General features: G+C 44.4%; 1 protein-coding gene and 1 long non-coding RNA gene across 2 annotated transcripts; both read left to right on the forward strand.

The window, feature by feature from the left end:
• The first annotated feature begins 5186 nt into the window (after positions 1 to 5186).
• On the forward strand, positions 5187 to 7114 carry LOC125403766 (coiled-coil domain-containing protein 121-like). Its single transcript, XM_048439316.3, has one exon. It carries the CDS (start codon positions 5327 to 5329, stop codon positions 6287 to 6289), a length of 963 nt encoding a protein of 320 aa, XP_048295273.3. The 5' UTR covers positions 5187 to 5326; the 3' UTR covers positions 6290 to 7114.
• Positions 7115 to 9130: 2016 nt separating this feature from the next.
• LOC148121975 (uncharacterized) lies at positions 9131 to 16126 on the forward strand. Its single transcript, XR_015737838.1, has 2 exons — positions 9131 to 12573; positions 13241 to 16126. It is a non-coding gene; the product is annotated as an uncharacterized LOC148121975 (long non-coding RNA).
• The last annotated feature ends 2604 nt before the right edge of the window (positions 16127 to 18730 follow it).

Here is an 18730-nt window from a genome sequence, read left to right on the forward strand (position 1 = left end):
ATTGTAGAGATTTGTGTCACTAGCTGTTTTGCTTACTATCTTACAGAGACCACTTTGTAAACAATGGAGAAATTTCTTTAGAGTCTTATTTCCATGAGGTTGTATGTTATCTCTCAAACAATGAATTTTCCCCCTTCTAAACAGTCTGAACCATGCAGAGAAACTGATCTAGACTAAAGAACTGCCATTGTTGTTCTGATGAAGTCTACCCCTACTCCCTGATCTAACTTGGTACTGAGGCAATGAGCAAATTGGCTACATTACCCAAATGTCAAAAGTTAAAACAAGGTGAAGAGGAAGCAACAAACAAAGCCCCATGTGGTTTTCTAAGCCATCAGCCCCAGAAAAATATTCAGAGTTAGCTGGTATCCCCAGGGACCAAGCCTAGAGTCAACATCTTTCAGAAGACACAGAGTGTGTCTGGGAATAAGGCCTTTCTCTTCACTTCACAAGACAAGCATTAGTCATGACACCCGGGCAGGCCACTCGTTAGGATGCTGAGTTTTGCTCTTTGTCCCTGTGGGAAAAGATTATCTGTCATCAAGGAGATGCTAGCCTTGGCTTCAGGAGAAGGGAATAAATTATCCCTTACTCGACACCCTGGCTGGCTCGTTAGCAGCACTGTTCAAAAGCACCAAGAGAAGAGGAATTCTAAAGGGAAATGAACACCTACCGGAAACAGACTTGCCACTTGCAGGCTAACACTGGGCGGACTCTGCTTTGGAGCAATTAACCAGGATCCATGCAGCGTGGAAGTCCTCTGCCTTGCTTAGGAAGCACCCTGCTCTTGCAGTAGGCACAGCCAGGTACTTCTGCTCTGGCTTTGTCTAGTTGTGAACAGCATCAAGAAGTGTGTTGGCCTAATGGGTGTGTCTGGGAAGTGCCTTCTAAAATGGGAGGGTGCAGGGTAGGTGCAGTGGGACAATGGTCTGTACCCTGTCACTTGTATTTTAAATAAACCCTGATTGGCCAGTAGCCAGGCAGGAAGTATAGGTGGGGCAACCAGGCAGGAAGTAGAGGCGGGGCAATGAGAATTCAAGGAAGAGGAAACAGTCAGGTCTTCAGTTGCCATCCAGATGCAGAGGAAGCAAGATGTGACTTCCTGGTCGAAAAGGTACCAAGCCACATGGCTAACACAGAGAAGAATTATGGGCTAATGTAAGTTATAAGAATTAGTTAATAGGAAGCTTGAGCTAATGGGACAGTTTATAATTAATGTAGATCTCTGTGTGACTCTTTGGAACTTAATGCCTGCAGGACCTGGCAGGACAGAAACTTCAGACAACAGGTAGGGAGTGTGAGCTCTCCCTGGAGTGGGAAGAAATGAACACCTAAAACCTGACTATATCACTTACTTATGAGCTGGGGTTTGCATTGAACCAGCAGCTGCTGCCTTTGTTTCCTCATCTGCAAAATGGGTTTGACAAGTCCATCTTCCTCACAAATGGCAAAGAGCAAATGCCTACTGAATGGAAACTCAACCCTTTGTGCTGGGTAACGTCTCCCCAAAGTTGTCCCATCATAATATCCTTAGACCCACTAGATGATCAAATCTAAACTCTGGATGAAAGATGATGGGCAGAACAATGTTTGTCCTTGTAGGCATGTAAGATCCATAGCACGATGGGAAGCCTCCATGTGGGTGGAGCCGGTAGTGGAATTACCAATGGAGCTGCTGGTTGGGTACCAGGAAACATCTACCTCCCAGAATGTTCCTGGCAATGTACAGAGTGGGCACTTCTTTTCTGAACTCGTAACTAACACGTTCATGAGATCCAGAAGAACTTAAAAGATGCAAGTAGTTTTGGTGAGCACTTGGCACAAGCTTTTCCAAGACACCTGGTGAGAGGTGGTATTGGGGGTGTGATGACTGAATAAAGATGGGGAAGAACATCTTATCCCTATGTGCACCGAGGCAGAGGAAACAGAAAAGAAAGACTTACCCCAAGATGCCATGGTCACCCAATCCTACCTTACATAGTATCGTACCTATATAATCATATATGACCTGTTTCTTTGGGATGGGACACACAGATTTATGGAAAAATGACTGTTTGACTGTTTGCTGATGTCACTAGCCATTTCTCCCTTCTACATCATTGATAAGATCATCGAGAGAGAGAGAGAGAGAGAGAGAGAGAGAGAGAGAGAAAGAGAAAGAGAGAACCCATACATACCATGATGCATGTGTGGCTGTCAGCAGACAGCTTGTAGGAGTTGATTATCTCCTTCCATCATGTGATTCAGGGATGGAACTAAAGTCATTAGCCTTGTCAAAAGCAGCACTCTTTGGCAATGTACACACATGTCCGTCTTTCCTTGTCACGTAGCCAAGTACTACGCTGGACAAACAGAGGGGGTCAGAAGTATCATATAGCAACTTCCAGGCAATGCCTTTAAAAGATGGCAGACAGGTAGCCCTTGCCACCTTTTCTGTCGTCTGGAGTAGGTGAGCACGGCAGTGGGAGAATAGGGGGACGGAAGCAGCAGAGAAACCTGAGCCCTTGAGACTAGGAACAGCCTTGTTTGCACTGGACATTCCTCAGAACGTTGTGTGTATGTGTGCGTGTATGCATGTGCATGCACGCACACATACGTGTGTACAGGTATGGAAGGCCAGAGGTTGACGTCAGGTGCTTCCCTCTAATTTTGTGCATCTTGTTGATTTCAGGACACAGCCTCTCACTGAACATGGAGCTCACCGCTTCAGCTAGACAGGGTCAACAAGCTCCAAGAGATGCCTGTCTCCACCAGCACCTGTCCCATGTAGCCCGGCACTAAGGCCACAGATGTGTGCTGTTGTCCCTAGCTTTTATGTAGGTGCTGGGGTCCCCACTCAAAACCCTCACACTCCCACCGATCCAGCTCCCAGCCCAGGATGTCTTCCTTCTGTAAGCCAATTTTACTGTGTCTCTTTATCACATACATCGTAACCTAATTCTTCCAACAGACACATCTTCTAAACAAGAAAGATTGGAATTGTTAGAAAGAATGATTAAAGCAAGCCAACGCCAACAGAAAGGACTCTCGGGGTGACGGCAGGACCAGATGTTTTCATTCCAGATACCCAGGAAATAGACTTTCATCTTGTGTGCCCATTCAGAACACAGTAGACAAAACCGCCTTTCGTTCTACTTTATTTCTGAAAAAGTTTTGCTGTGTGCCTGGGGGTGGACATGTTTCACAGTTTCCTTTGGATCCTTGTAATTGCCTCTGCATGAAGGGACTTCTCGTGTTTTCAATCTAAATTTAAATTAAAAACCTTTTGAATCCTGTGTCTCCATGTGGCGTCAGTGTCCTTTCTGTTCCTCAAGTCTGGGAGCTGCTCTAAGGGAAGCAGCCTATGCACCCATCACTTTCCCAGCCCGTTTCCTGGCTGGTGACCGTAGCACCTTCTCTGTAACTGCCTACAGCCAATCGTCAGTGTGTTCGTCTCACGACCAGAGAACTCGGCTTGTGTCGTCACGCTGAGGCTTCGTGTGGTTGATCTGGGCTGTTGTTCACAGCTGGCATCTGCTAAAGCCACTCTCCGACAGATGATTTACCACAATTATCCCAGTTACCGGCTTTAGTCTGTGTCTCACATCCTGAGTCTCCAGGAAATCAAGGCAGACCACAGGAAGCAGAGCTATTACCCAATTGGGGCTTTGTGTCTTCTTATATTTAGATTTCACAGGGACAGTGACTCTAGAAGCCGTGAGGCTTCACATTTCCAGCACATCTGCCACAGGCGGAGTTGTGACTTGGGATTAATGGGAGGAGGGGATATGACCACTGTGTGTCTCAAACTCTCTGATGTCATTGAATCAGCTGCAGGTCCCTCTTTCCTGTCTAGCACACCCAAATCACAACCTCACGGGAACAGTCTGAGAAACCACACCTGGGACGATCCTGGGGCACTTAGGGAATTATTGATCTACCTCTCTGTAAGGGCGTAACAGTCTTGCCAAGAGAGCCAGCGGGGTCAGTGGCTATGGAGATGGACAGACCCAACTCCCTATGGTCCTGGATAAGGATGTTACTTCTTAGAACCTCAATGTTCTTGTCTGTAAAATGGGAATACTAGGTCTCACTTCTCTAGCACATGCTGAAGACTGCAAATACATGTACATGAAGACACGTGGTGCTTAGTGCAAGCTAGGCCAATACTGACTGTCAGCTTTACTGTGACAATGGTTTCCAAGAACTCAAAGTGGTCTTATTTGTAGTCAAGGATAAAGACTTTGAGACTCTGAAGTCTCCCTTAACTTTGACACCACTGGGAACTGGGTTTGCAGAAAGAGCCCTCCTGGTGTGGACTGCATGCTCCCAGCTCACAGAAAAACAGGGTAGAAGACACGGATGTTCCCTGCATGGTCAACTGTGAGAGGCTGGGCAGATTTTGTAGCCACGTAAGCGAGTTAGGGTTTCAGCCGAGGGTTTCTTCTTCCACATGAAGAGCTTCCTAAGCATTTGGCAGATGGTTTCTATGTGAAGGGGAGGGGAGGTAATTAGAGAGTAGTCCTTTAAAGACGCGGCCATATATCCACAGAAACTAATTCTCTAGAATCTTAAACCTGGTTCAGAAATCTCGAGGGGTGCTGTTTGTCCTAAATCATCTTTGATGTTCTATATGGACTTTACTGGTGCTGGACCACAGAAGCTTGTTCAGGCCTGGCCTAGAACCCCTATTAAATTCAGCCACCCCCCTCCTTGTGCAGTGAGGTCTGGACTTGGAATCTGGTCTCAGTGTGTTGGCAAACTCTAAAATCAGGCAGTGCCGGTTTTTTCCACCCCACTTGGAACAACACGAGGACAAACACTGTCCCCACCATCTGTCTGAACCTGCTGGTACTGGTTTGGACAACAATCAGTGGGACTTTTTAACAGAAAGAGAAGAGAAGCAGAAAAGCACATGGGGCCGAGTATAAAACCCACTGCCCAGCCACAACACAGTGACGAGCTGGCTGGAGAGGGTGATGGCAATCTTCAAAATACTAGGCATACTGGCATTTAACCTCCAGAACAGACCCGTGAAATGGGAGTTAGTCTACCTGCCCCAGGAGGGCAAAGATAAGAGGGATTCTCAGTACACAGTTGGCCAGCTTGAAGCCAGGAGTTCTAGGTTCCTAATGAATTCCCAGAGAACAAGGCCAGCCTTGGACAGCCTCTGACGCTGCTCCCAACGAGCCTTTCAACTTCCTGGCAGGCTGGGTTTAGCCTGGTCGCCTTGACCACCAGAGGGAGAAACCTTGGGAACTGCTCAGGACGCTGTGTCCTGGAGTGACAGCCACCACCTGGGCTTGCTCCCTTGCCATCACCTTCCCTGACCTGGGGATTCCGGAGCATGCTTGCCCAGAGCCCTCGAAGTAGCCCTCCGCTCACACCACACCTTACTGTTTTAACTACATTTCTCAAGCCGAAGTTGCTAACGAGGTTGGAGAAACGGGTGAAAAGGAAGACAGTGGTGGCGCTGAAGGAGCTGAGCCAGCAAACCCAAGAAACTAAATGCCGGCGGGAAAGGCTGCTGAAGGACAGCAGGCAGCTACTCGAGGAGAAATACCGTGTGCAGGCTGAAAACCAGTTTTTCCTGGAATACCTGTGTAAAAACAAGGAGCAGTATGAAAAGAAGCAGGAGGCCCTGGGGAAGCGGTGTGCCCAAGAATGTGGCGAGATAGAACGGAGGAGGCAGGAACTGGCGTCCAGATACGCCCAGAGAAATGCAGCCCTTCAAGCCCAGCTCCTGCAGGGCAGAAAGACCCAGCAGGATTTACAGCAGCAGCTGCAGGCACTGAAGGCTGTTTACACGGTAAAGGAGTGGCAGGATGGGGAGATGCAGACCTTGAAGAAAGAGAAAGAGAAAATCCGAGGTGAGACAGCGGCCCAGGACCGGGAGGCACACTTCCAGTTTCTGCGGGAAAAGGCCCGGATGGAGAAGGAGCTGGAAGAGTTGCGCTTGATGGAGCTGGGACACAGCAGCACCAAGGGGCCTGGGAGGGAGTACAGGGCCTTGGCGCTGGCCTGCAAGCAGGCTCATTTGGAGTTCTGTGGCAGCCTTCACAGAGAGAACCAGCAGCTACGGAAGGAGCTTCGGCAGCTGAGTCAGGAGTACCGCAAGGTGGAGGCTGTGAGAATCCGCTTGGAGAAGCGGCAGCAGCTGGTGAAGGAGGCGCAGTGGTACCTAGAGGCCTTGGTCAGAGGGCGGCAGCGGCTGCAGGCAGAACGTGAGCGCCATCGTGGTCGTAATCCATGCCTCAAGGAAGAGCATGCTTCAGAGACCATGCTGAGCCCCAAATCAAGAACAAATTAAATGTAACAGCTACCATAACTGACTAAAGAATCTGAGCACTGGAGGTAATCTGTAATCAAAGTATCTGTCTTGGAGAATGGAATTGAGCTTTCATGAAGGGCAGTTGCTGCAATATCCGGTTGTGCTCCTAATCTGGGGTCCACATCCGGTCCCTCTGCCACCCTGGGGCTATTGTGGGTTCCAAAGATTTAGAACATTTGGAAAACTTTTTTTTTTTAAAAAAAAAAAAGGGTTTTTCTCTTTTTGAGACAAGGTCTCTTTGTAACTTTGGAGCCTTCCTGGAACTCACTTTGTAGACCAGGCTGGCCTCGAACTCACAGAGATCTTCCTGCCTCTACCTCCCGAGTGCTGGGATTAAGGGCGTGAGCCACCACCACCAGGCTTGGAAAACTTTTTAAAGAGTTGTGCCACACATTTTTATAGCAGCATTTGAAATTCTCAGATTGCTTATTGGCAACATGTATTTTAGTTCAACCGCACTTATTTTTTCTTAATATGTACCTTTTTAGTCACAAAGTAAGATGTATAATTCATATGTTCTATGTATTTTTCCCATTTTTCCATTTGAAGCAGCTAGGAATTTAAACTGTAGGGCTTTGCTTGTCTGTTGAGAGTGTTGTATCTTTGTTGAACTGTGGGTTCTGGTCCAGGAGAATGGTCACATATTTTGGCAAGGCCCCTGCTTGAAAAAATGTGGTTGGCTTTATGGTTCTCAGAAATTATTGGTAATGAAAATTTTAAAGTAACTTTCTAGATTTTTCAGCTTTATTGATATGTAAATGGATTTGTTTAAAATTGGATTAAAAAGGGGACTTCACTTCTCAATATGTCTTATCATTTAACATTGCTGATGAAATGTATGCTTTTCCAGTAGACAGTAAAAACAAAACCTACTCTTGATAATTTCTCCCCCCCCCCGCTTTATAGATGAGGTATTTCTATAGAGTATTCATCATGCTCAATCACCCGTTGATGAGGTGATAGAACATTTCCGTGATGAGATGAAATGGGGAAATGACGTAAGCATCATGGCCCAGAGTTTGGTTGCTACATCAGGGCCATTTTAGCACCAGGGCTGTCACATGCAACAGTCCCTCTGTACACTCGACAGCTAGTGAGTCGGGAACAGGTAGGTAGGATGCACAACACAGGACATTGAGCAAGGATCATTTGTGATGTTAGCATGGTATGAGATTTCACCATGCTTCATGACACATAAGACATACGAGTTATTTCTTTCCAGAATTTTCCATTTGATTTTGGACTAAAGTTGAACACAGATAATCAAAAAAGCAGGCAGGGAAGCCATGGGCAAGAGGAGTTGCCACAGCGCCAGCCCAGGTCTGTCACTCTGCCATACTACTTGGAAAGGAGGAACACGCTAGACCTCACTCCTTTTCTTGTGGAATAAGCATGAGTTCTCCTCGAGTTTGAGGTAACTGTGGACCTTTGTCCTTTGTGCCTTGAGCAGGGCTGATTTAATACACTGTTGACAGGTTGCTTCCGGTCTCCAGAGCTGAGACGGGCAATCTTTTTCCTGAAGACCTGGAAAATACAAATATAAGGCACTATGCTTCCTGTGGGTTCTACAGCATAACATTCCACTCCATGAGGTAAAACAGCCCCAGGAAACATAAAAGACAAGACAGTCATGCTACAGTAAGATTCTGTTTACAGGAACAGGCGCAGTTTACCAAGCTCTGCTCTAGGAGAATAAAGGTTTTCCCCACTTGCTTTCCCAGCTCCTTCTTGCACCATCAAAACATACATGTGCTGACTGTGAATATACAGGCGTGCAAGCCAGATGTTAGCGGAAGTACCGAGATGAAAGTGAAGCCACACTTGGGGCAAACCTCTTGAGAGGTGAAGGCGCCTCCTCTACTCCAGGAGGTTAGGGATCTTCTTGCTCTGCCTTTTCCCCATCTGTGTTCTACACCAACCAGACAGACCCTAAGCCCCTTTCCCTAACTGTGAGCTCTCATACAACATACACACAGACCCATCCAAACACATAATAAACATGAGGCAGACAGCCTCCAAGAAAAATGAATTCCGGACTTACACTGAAACAACCCAAGCTACTCCATATTGAACACATGCTCTTCGTTCTTAGAATTCTGTGACTTCTTTCTCTGTAAGTTCTAGTCTCCCACCATACTGCTTAGCTTCCTGTTTAGTAATTTCTGTCATCTCGTTAGGCAGAACAATTGAGCCGTTATCTCAATGCTTCCTTGTGCTTCTCTTACACAACTGCTGGGAGACCACTGCCGTCTCCTCACTCTCCCCCTCGCTGCTGCAAGAGAATGGGGTTGGGGGGGAACAGTTCCCGTTACCATTCGCCTGAAGCCACCCTCTCTCAACTCAAAAGCAAATTTTTGGTTTTACTTTTAAGTAACCTTTTTTCTTCCATGACATAATTTAAATCTGTTTGTTAAGAATTTTTTTGTTTTGTTTTCTGAGCTCTAGTGCAAACAGGAAGAGAGTAATTAAAAAAATAAGAGGGAAGGCAAAGTTGTAGCAATCACTGAGCAAGGCAGAGAGGACGGCCATGGCGAGGACATCAGTGGGCAGGAACACTGTCCATGTTCCTAAGATGCCATCATTGTCCATGGTGCCAGGGGCCCCTGCCCTGGGGTGTGTTTGTTCTAGAACAGATGCTAAAGAGTGGAGCCCACAGTGCTGACAAGAGCAGTCCCGTCAGACTTAAATACATTTGTTGAGCAATTTCCCTGATGAGACAATGTATACCATTCTCAAAGCAACATTTTACAGAAATTCAAAACCAAGACCAGATGCCAAACACTTCTCAGCCAGAAATTACTCAGGCAGAATTACTACTGAAAGGTCTGAAGACAAGAATAAAAATATAGAAATAGAAATATAGACACTAAAGATTAGAAGGTAGAAGTTTAGGATGTAGGAAGAAGGACACATAAAGCTGTAAACCTAAGTAAACTATCAACAACTTTCTCAGCAGATCACAGATCAATCTTCACAGGGATTACTTTCTCGGATGCCTGGGAAATCTCCATCAAGTTAGCTATTTACAACTGACTTTTTTATTACAAGGCCAGAGCATCTCCCTGTAAACTGAGGGTAGTGTCTTGACTGTCCTTAACAAACAGTAGGTGTGAACTGAGTTTAACCCTTAGGAGACAGAGATATGTGACCTCTGAGTCAGACACTGTCTCTGTTATGGGAGACTAGCACTACCAGAGGAGAGGCATGACCTCAGTTTGTACTCGGGGATACCAGGAGACAGTGGATAAATAAAAGAAGGTTTTAATGAGCTCTGATAATGAAGATTGTAAAGTATGGCAGTCAATTTACCTAAAAATAATATGAAAGACTTTTCTTCTAAGTTCTCAGTCCAAGAATCCTAATTTATTAACCTTCTAGTGTTACAAGCAGCCCCCTTTCTGACGAATTGCTAAAGATATCTGTTTTCTTGCAATTAGTGAGTTTCGTTGTAGTCTCTCCTAAAACATATTTCATGATGGCTGCCTAATTACTCATGGACACTAGCACTCACTCCCCTCTTTAGGGTCTCCGCTGACCAACCCAAGGGTCAGGGCAAGGTTGTAAAATTCTTTTGTTCAGGGATAATGCCTGGTGCCCCTGCTATAAAAAGTAGGTTCAAAAACCAGCCTTTGCCACAGCCTAACAAACACCATTTCTGGCTGTGGTCTCAGCTAGCTGATAAGCTTCTGTGCCCCGCGGTGTTTTATTTTTATTTTTTTATTTTTAAGTTTGCTTCTGGTTTTCCTAGGATCTGGTTTCTGGAATAAAGTTTGCTTCTGGTTTATTAGACTTGGTGGTGTTCTCATCTTTGTGCGACCCCCCTGGACCCAACATTTTGGTGGCCCGTACGGGGAAGCGCAAACCTGGTTTTGAGGGAGCACCCCAGTCTCTGGTTTTTGGCAAACTTTATTATTCTGTGGTTACCAATTGGTAAGGTTCTGTTTCTGGTATCTGGTGTCCGGACAGTCTGGAGGCTCAAGGAGATCTAGCGGACGCGCTTCTAATCTCAGAGCCGGGGGAAAATAGGGGACGCTCTTATTCCTCCTCTGGCCATTAGGTCGTGAGGTGCGGCCTTTTGGAACTGGTATGGGATCACGTGACCCTGCGCGCAGCGATGTCTTGTCAATTTTGTTTCATGTCATGTTGTCATGTCTGTTGTCAGTCTTCTCGTTATGGTTATGTGTGAAATAATTTCCACTATGGGAAAGGCTTCTTCTAAACCTATGTCCCCCTGGACCTTGCCCCTTTCTCTTTTCCAGGATGTCAGGGAGGCCGCTGCAGCTGTCTGCAGCCCTTGTGAAGCCGGAGCTACTCAGACCTTCTGCTCCCTTGCAGAGCACTTCGCCCTCCTGTCCTCCCCCAACTTCCTACTTCAGAGCTGAGCCTCTTTAGCACTCTTTCAGGGAAGCCACAGGTGGTCAGCTATGGGCGATGGTGTCTCCTGCTCTCCCTGTCTGCACTGTGGGACTTCCTGATGGGGATGGCAGCCCCTGCCTGGTTTATTTCCTCTTTCAACCAGTGATCTGTATAACTAAAAACTTCAGACTCCTTCCTTTCCTGAGAAATCTCAAGAGAAATCAAGAGATACTGTCCTGTTTACACGTTCCCCGACCTGGGGATTGGATTGCCAACAATTTCTCCAGATAATGTTCACCACTGAAGAAAGAGATAGAATTCAGCAAAAATGCCGTAAGCAGGTTCCAGGATGAGATGGACGACCAACTAACGATGAGGCAGTCATTAAGAGATGGTCTCCGAGCCCCTGCTAGACTGCTCACCAATCTGTCTGAGACTCCTGAGAACCAAATGGCAGTCAGCCTGGCTTTTATCAACTGAGCAGCCCCAGATATTAAGAGGAAGCTCCAGCAACTCAGAGGACTTAAAGGTAAAAATCTGACTAAATTGATTGCTATTGCCACTAAGGTTTACAACAACAGAGAAACACCTGAGGATAAGCAAGTTTGGGACTGGCAAAAGTCTTACTGGCAGATAAGAACTGGGGGGCCTGATGGGCAGAGGGAATACAGACTGTTCCAAATAGTCAACGGGCACTACTCCTTAAGAAAGGATTAATGTGATTAAAAAAAAAGGGGGGGGGGATTGGAAATTGAAATGCTCACAATGAGGGGACAAAAAGCCCTGGGATTAATGAATCCAGATGATTAAAGGGGAGGGTTTGAAGCCTCTCCTCGAACCTTGAGTAACCCTAAACGTTTGGGGGCAACCTGTTGATTTCCTAGTGGACACTGGTTCTCACCATTCAGTATTAAAAACCACAATGTGGCCTCTGTGAGACAAACAAACGTGGGTTCAAGGGGATACAAGGATGACTCTGCAACCTGGACCACAATACAGACTGTGAGACTGAAAAAAAAAAAAAGAAAGTTATGCATTCCTTCATAGTTATCCTTGAATGTCTTACTTCCTCCTGGAAAGAAACTTGTTGGCTAAAAGCCCAAATTCATTTCACTGGGAAGGGGGTGACGATCTCCCCATGGCCTGAAGTCTATGCCTTATGCCTAGGTCTGAAAGAATACAGGCTCTCCTAACAGACTCTCACTTGAGAGGCATCTCCTTTAATAGCTGAACTCCATCCCAGGAGTGTGTGCAGTTCTAGATCTTAAGGACACCTTCTTCAGCCTACTTCTTGAAACCAAGAGTTAGCTGCTTTTTGCTTTTGAATGGCACGACCAAGATCGGGGCTTTGGTGCTCAGCTCACCTAAATTTGCCTGCCACAAGAATTTAAAAATTTCCCAACTGTCTTATACAAAGCCCTACAATGAGACTTAAAGGATTATCAGTCTTTATACCAGGAGGTTCCTCTGAGCCTCAGACCCTTTCAGATCCTATTCTCTCACTTCCAGGATTTCAGAAATCTAACAGTAGAATTTTTCCAGCCTTCCCTGCCCCTTTTGGCCTCAGGAGTCGAAGCTTCAGCAGGCTTCTGTCTGTGCTAGCACTGCTGACAACCAGGGAGAGGATCGCCCCTCCCCCACAGGTACTGCAGTCTCAGACTCAAATGCCAAGGAGGAGCCAGGAGAACAGAGGGAAGCAGAGACAACTACAAAGCCAGGTACCAAGGATGGCCACCGTCAGATGCCTCTCCTGGACGATGGTTGGTTTTGGTCTCACAAAATGACTCCTGCTCCAAAGCCACACAGCGGGAAACACCAGAGCAGAGCAGAGCAGCTGCAGAGCAGACCCAACAGGAAAGGACAAATGGCCTGCAGCCCCTCCCCCGCCTAAAACTTCAGCTGAAAAAGTAAGAAAAGTTCTGTCTGGTTTAAATGCATAAACAGGGCCACTAACTGTTCATTTCTAATGTATGAATTAACTGTGTTCAGTATGTATTGGCTGTAGCCCTTATTGACTGCCCAAGCTTAAAATTTACCTCTAAATGTTCTGGTCATTGTCTGATATAATTGTTTTTTTGCCTTCTCAGGAGACAGTCTCAATGTGATATATACTTGTTCTGCTATTACCCAAAAGTGGCTATCCCAATTTCTTTACTAAACTCATCATCTACGATTAAAAGGTTTAATTTTGATACTAAAAGAGCTTCAATTCAAAATCAATATTCTTGACTAAATCTGACAAAAATGTAATATAAAATAATAGTCTTATAAAAACTGCTAATATGTTATAGACTGTTAAGACATACAAGTTAAAAGTCAGCTTATGAATGACAAGCTGTTGGTCATAGTCATGCTAAGTACTGATATGATTAATTGCAGAGATAAGCCTTACCTAGTCCCCTGTATGTTTAGGACAAATAGCTGATGGCAAGGGTTGTCTGCTCAGATATAGCTAATAAGACAGTCCTCAAATGCTCAGAGATCTGCAGAAAATGGCATTTAAATGTTTTACTAAAAAGTTTTCTATAATGAGAGACATGCCAGCTCCAGACAGCTCCTCTATTTCCTCCAAAGAAGACAGATGGGCACAGAAGAAGATCTACTCAAAACTGGCTCAAAGTTGGCAGCACCATCCACTGGGAAAACCTGCTTTTCACCTCAACTACTGCAAAGACTCTCTTCAGATGGTGGAGGATGTGGGCACTGGGAAATCGACCGCCTTGAGTTGCCTAAGGCAAAAGGTAGGCTGGTCCTCCCATGAGTCCTTACTCCACAGAAGTCTATGGGATGTTCTGGGACTTTGCCAGCCTGAAGAGGGATGTTGCCTTCTCACCTGCCCTGAAAGACCATGGAGGACTCTGGGGTAGCTGTCTAGGCAGCCAGCAAGTAAGTCTCTGTCATTTTTTAACGTCAATACCTCAGGTAAAATTTATTCCTCTCAGAACTCTGATGCTGTTTGACGACTAATAGCTTTAAAAGACAGAGAGACAGAGAGGTAGAGAGAGAAAGAGGGAAAGACAGAGAGACAGAGAGATAGAGAGAGAAAGAGGGAAAGACAGAGAGACAGAGAGAGAAAGAGGGAAAGACAGAGAGACAGAGAGATAGAGAGAGAAAGAGGGAAAGACAGAGAGACAGAGAGATAGAGAGAGAAAGAGGGAAAGACAGAGAGACAGAGAGAGAAAGAGGGAAAGACAGAGAGACAGAGAGAGAAAGAGGGAAAGACAGAGAGACAGAGAGATAGAGAGAAAAAGAGGGAAAGACAAAGAGAAAAACGCACAAAACAGATTTCAGTATAACTTCTTATCATTCTTTTGTTTAAAAGAACTTTACATGACTGCTCTCAATGGTCAGTGACCTGTACCCACTGGTAAAAAAATAAATAAATAAAAGTTGTTTTATGATGCAAAACTTTAAAAAAATCTAAAAAAGTTTAGGGGTCTAAAAAAATGTTTTAAAATGTCCAAAAAGGTAACTTAAGATACGTAAATAAAAATGTTTCAGAGTACAAAAAAGGGTACTTAAGATATATGTAAATGCAAGTTATAAAGGTCTAAAGATAAAAAGGCTTAAATATTAAAAAAAACAATTAAAAATGATTAAAAATAACATGTTTCAGATTTCTCTCATTATGCTGCTGTTATATTTAGGACTCCAAAATTTTACAGACTTAATATTAATTGACAAAATTCTAATAAGCTATTAATCGAGCTCTACAAAATACTCGAGGATGCCTTTCATTGTAAAAAAAATCTGTCACAGCTTTCTGGATTAAAAAAAAATTAACGTTTTCAACCAGATTTATTTCTGATATGAATATACTGCCATTTCTACAATGTAAATATCAGTACAGATCATAAACAAGGAGATGTTAATATGTCTAAGACTTATATTTTTTCATAAAGTTAAAAATTCGTGCAAGCTTCAGAGAACCAAAGAAGCCCTGAGACTTAATCCACCTCTCACAGATCAAAAGGACTCCAGATAAGTACAACCTAAAGTTCCTACCTGTCTGATACTAAGGATATCTCCCTCCCTCTCCTGTCTTAAGACTTTGCCCATTTTTCTAAAGGTTTCAAATGTAATTTTTCCTTTAAATTTCTAAATTTTAACGTTTGTCTCTGATTATATCTGTTTTAGCAGGGTTCCACTTGACTGACAGACACATCCAAGCATCAGCTGCTGACTACAACCTATAAACCCAGCAATTGCTACAGGCTGGCATGGACTGATCCAGTTGACAAGAATGCAGCTTGTCTCCAGCTGGGTCAGTTCAGACCTTCCTGTTTAGTGCCCTTTATTCCCTCTTTACCTTTGACTGGCCTTCCAGCTTTTCTGGGCCCTAAACATCTACGTCCCGTTTCAGCTTGAAGCAGCTACAGAAAAGAATACATCGTCCCTGTCCCCAAACTAGGTTGGAAAAGGCCAAGTCAGAGACTTTAATTAAAAACTAATCAAAGATTTGATTAGTCACAAATCCGAAGGGGGAAATGAAAGGTCTGAAGACAAGAATAAAAATATAGAAATAGAAATATAGACACTAAAGATTAGAAGGTAGAAGTTTAGGATGTAGGAAGAAGGACACATAAAGCTGTAAACCTAAGTAAACTATCAACAACTTTCTCAGCAGATCACAGATCAATCTTCACAGGGATTACTTTCTCGGATGCCTGGGAAATCTCCATCAAGTTAGCTATTTACAACTGACTTTTTTATTACAAGGCCAGAGCATCTCCCTGTAAACTGAGGGTAGTGTCTTGACTGTCCTTAACAAACAGTAGGTGTGAACTGAGTTTAACCCTTAGGAGACAGAGATATGTGACCTCTGAGTCAGACACTGTCTCTGTTATGGGAGACTAGCACTACCAGAGGAGAGGCATGACCTCAGTTTGTACTCGGGGATACCAGGAGACAGTGGATAAATAAAAGAAGGTTTTAATGAGCTCTGATAATGAAGATTGTAAAGTATGGCAGTCAATTTACCTAAAAATAATATGAAAGACTTTTCTTCTAAGTTCTCAGTCCAAGAATCCTAATTTATTAACCTTCTAGTGTTACAAGCAGCCCCCTTTCTGACGAATTGCTAAAGATATCTGTTTTCTTGCAATTAGTGAGTTTCGTTGTAGTCTCTCCTAAAACATATTTCATGATGGCTGCCTAATTACTCATGGACACTAGCACTCACTCCCCTCTTTAGGGTCTCCGCTGACCAACCCAAGGGTCAGGGCAAGGTTGTAAAATTCTTTTGTTCAGGGATAATGCCTGGTGCCCCTGCTATAAAAAGTAGGTTCAAAAACCAGCCTTTGCCACAGCCTAACAAACACCATTTCTGGCTGTGGTCTCAGCTAGCTGATAAGCTTCTGTGCCCCGCGGTGTTTTATTTTTATTTTTTTATTTTTAAGTTTGCTTCTGGTTTTCCTAGGATCTGGTTTCTGGAATAAAGTTTGCTTCTGGTTTATTAGACTTGGTGGTGTTCTCATCTTTGTGCGACCCCCCTGGACCCAACAACTACGATATTCAAGAGACAAGGAGAAGGATAATGTTTTCCTGTTATGTGGACTCTCTGGTACAGTAACAAACAACTGAGACAAGCAATTTAGGAAGAGAAAGGGGGTGATGCGGCTCACAGTTTCAGAGGCTATAATCTATAACACCTTAGCCCCATTGCTTTTCAGCCTGTGGTAAAGCTTGCATCATGGAAGAACCATGAGGCACAAGAAACGTACTCTGAAGACTGAGACAGGATAAGGAAGAAGCTGAGGTCCCTCTGTCCCCTGCAAGCCTCCCCTCCTCCCAGTGACCTCTTTAAAAGGTCCTTTGCTTTTCATAGGTCTATGGTCTAGAGACCAAGGCTTCAACACATGGCATGTGAGGTCACTGGTTCTGTCACTTGCTGCCTGCCACTTTCTCAGCTCCAACTAAGGAAGCCCTGCCTGAGGCACCAGTGAAGGATAACTGGTCTCTGCCCATCCAGCCCCCACCCCTAGAAATTTTGTCCTGCTTGTGATTAGAAAGAAGTTTGTCCAAGGTTTCAGTTTCAGTTTCCTCTCACACCCTCTGCCTTCAGTGCCTGGAGGAAGATGCTAGACCACCCTGGGAGACACACCCTTCTTCCCTGCAGGGAGGCAGAGCCTGGGGGTAAAACAGAATCAGAAAGCAGAGCCCAGAGACAGTCCACCACCCCTTGCGGGCAGCACTAGCTTCTTGACTTAAGGGGATGCTGGGCTCTCAGCCACTGACAAAGCCTGTGAGGAACCAGTTGTCTATTTTCTGACTCTAACATGCCACAGGTTAACTCCACAGTCAGAGTCCCCATAGGAATTGTCCTGTTGCTTTATTTTGGTCAGGTGTCACACCAGAGGGCAAGAAGTTCAGGAGAGTGACTGTCAGGGCTTCTGAGCTGACACTTGGGTGTCCCTCTGAATCAAGAGGTTTTAGAAGATGGATTTATGAAAATGTAATAAATTAAATGTCCATCAAGACGCCATATAGCCACTTATGGTTTTTCTTATCCTCAGCTCTAGCTCTTCTGCTATGTCCTTTTGAGAATAAAAAGGAAAAGCAATAAAAATTAAAATTTAATTTGCATATTAAATTATACACTTCAAAACTTGGAGGATGCCCCACACACCAGGGGACTCCAAGAATGAACCCTAGTTATATCCAGGAAATCTTATCATTCTGAAAGTTAGGGCTCAAGGCCAGGAGATGCAGAGTTCACCCTTCCACCATTGGGTTCCTAGAATTTGGAAGAGGGAAAGTTCATGTTTAAAGTCAAATAGACTCCGTGTGATGGTTTGAAAGAAAATGTCCTCCCAAAGGGAGTGGCACTACTTGGAGGGGTGACTTTGTTGGAGTAGGGATGGCCTTGTTGGAGGAAGTGTGTCACTGTGGAGGTTGGCATTGAGGTCTCATATATACTTAAGATACTGCCCAGTGTTTCAGACTACTTCCTGCTGCCTACAAGATGTAGGACTCTCATCCTCCAGCACCATGTCTGCCTACACGCTGCCGTGTCCCAGCATGATGATAATGGACTGAGCCTCTGAACTGTAAGTGAGCCACCCCAATTAAATGCTTTCCTTTATAAGGGTTGCCAAGGTCATGGTGTCTCTTCGCAGCAATAGAAACCCTAACCAAGAGCACTCAGGGTACATGTTTTGGCTCTTTCCCTCTATATCTCATATAAGTTACTTAATATTTCCCAGCCTCTAGTCTCTCATTTGCAAAATAATAAAATTGCTCAAAGTTAAATAAGATAGTGCATGTAAAGTAGCAGGCAAATTGTTTAATAGATGTTCCGCTTCTTCCCTCTAGGAGTTAAGATAAATAAGATTCCTATTTGTGCAATAAGCTAGCTTGTATATATTGGTATAATTTTACATATTAACAAGTATTTTATGCAAGCCTTCTAAATACTGCTATGAAAAAACACCTATAATAATTTTAATAAGAATCTTAAATGAAATTATTTTGTTACAAAGAGCTTTTGTTTTAAATGGATAGCATAAAAGCAGCCAAAAAGGATTTTATTATGGCTAAGTAACTGATAGTATTTGATTTCTGAGCTTGAAGAGATGGAGGTAAATTGGTTTTTGTAAGGCCATGTGCCTGTCATTAAGTGTTTGATGTTAAATTTTTACCATACCATTTTACCAATATGGAAATAAGAGGCTAAAGGATATTAAAATAAACCATCCCATAGTGGATGTCTGTCAAACGTGAAAGTCACACTCAAACTACATCCATATACTTCTCTTTTTTGCCTCGGTTGTGGATGTCATACAAAAACACAATTGGGTGTGAAGATGCACAATAGGTAAGCAAGTGGCCTCAGGTGGGCCACCTGTCCCCATTTCACACACCTTACCAGTAAGAAGAACATGAGTCCTGAGGAGTCAGAGGCTGCTACAGTACAACAGAGTGTGCAATCTGTGTGGCATCTGATCCTCTGTGGGAAGTCCTTCTATATATGTGTTGCTTTTATTGGTTAGTAAATAAAGCTGTTTTGGCCAGTGGCTTAGAAAAGTAGAGTAGGGTGGGAATTCCAATCAGAGATAGAGGAGA

Source organism: Myodes glareolus, chromosome 5, assembly GCF_982192425.1.
Source record: "Myodes glareolus chromosome 5, mMyoGla1.1, whole genome shotgun sequence".
Classification (NCBI taxonomy): domain Eukaryota; kingdom Metazoa; phylum Chordata; class Mammalia; order Rodentia; family Cricetidae; genus Myodes; species Myodes glareolus.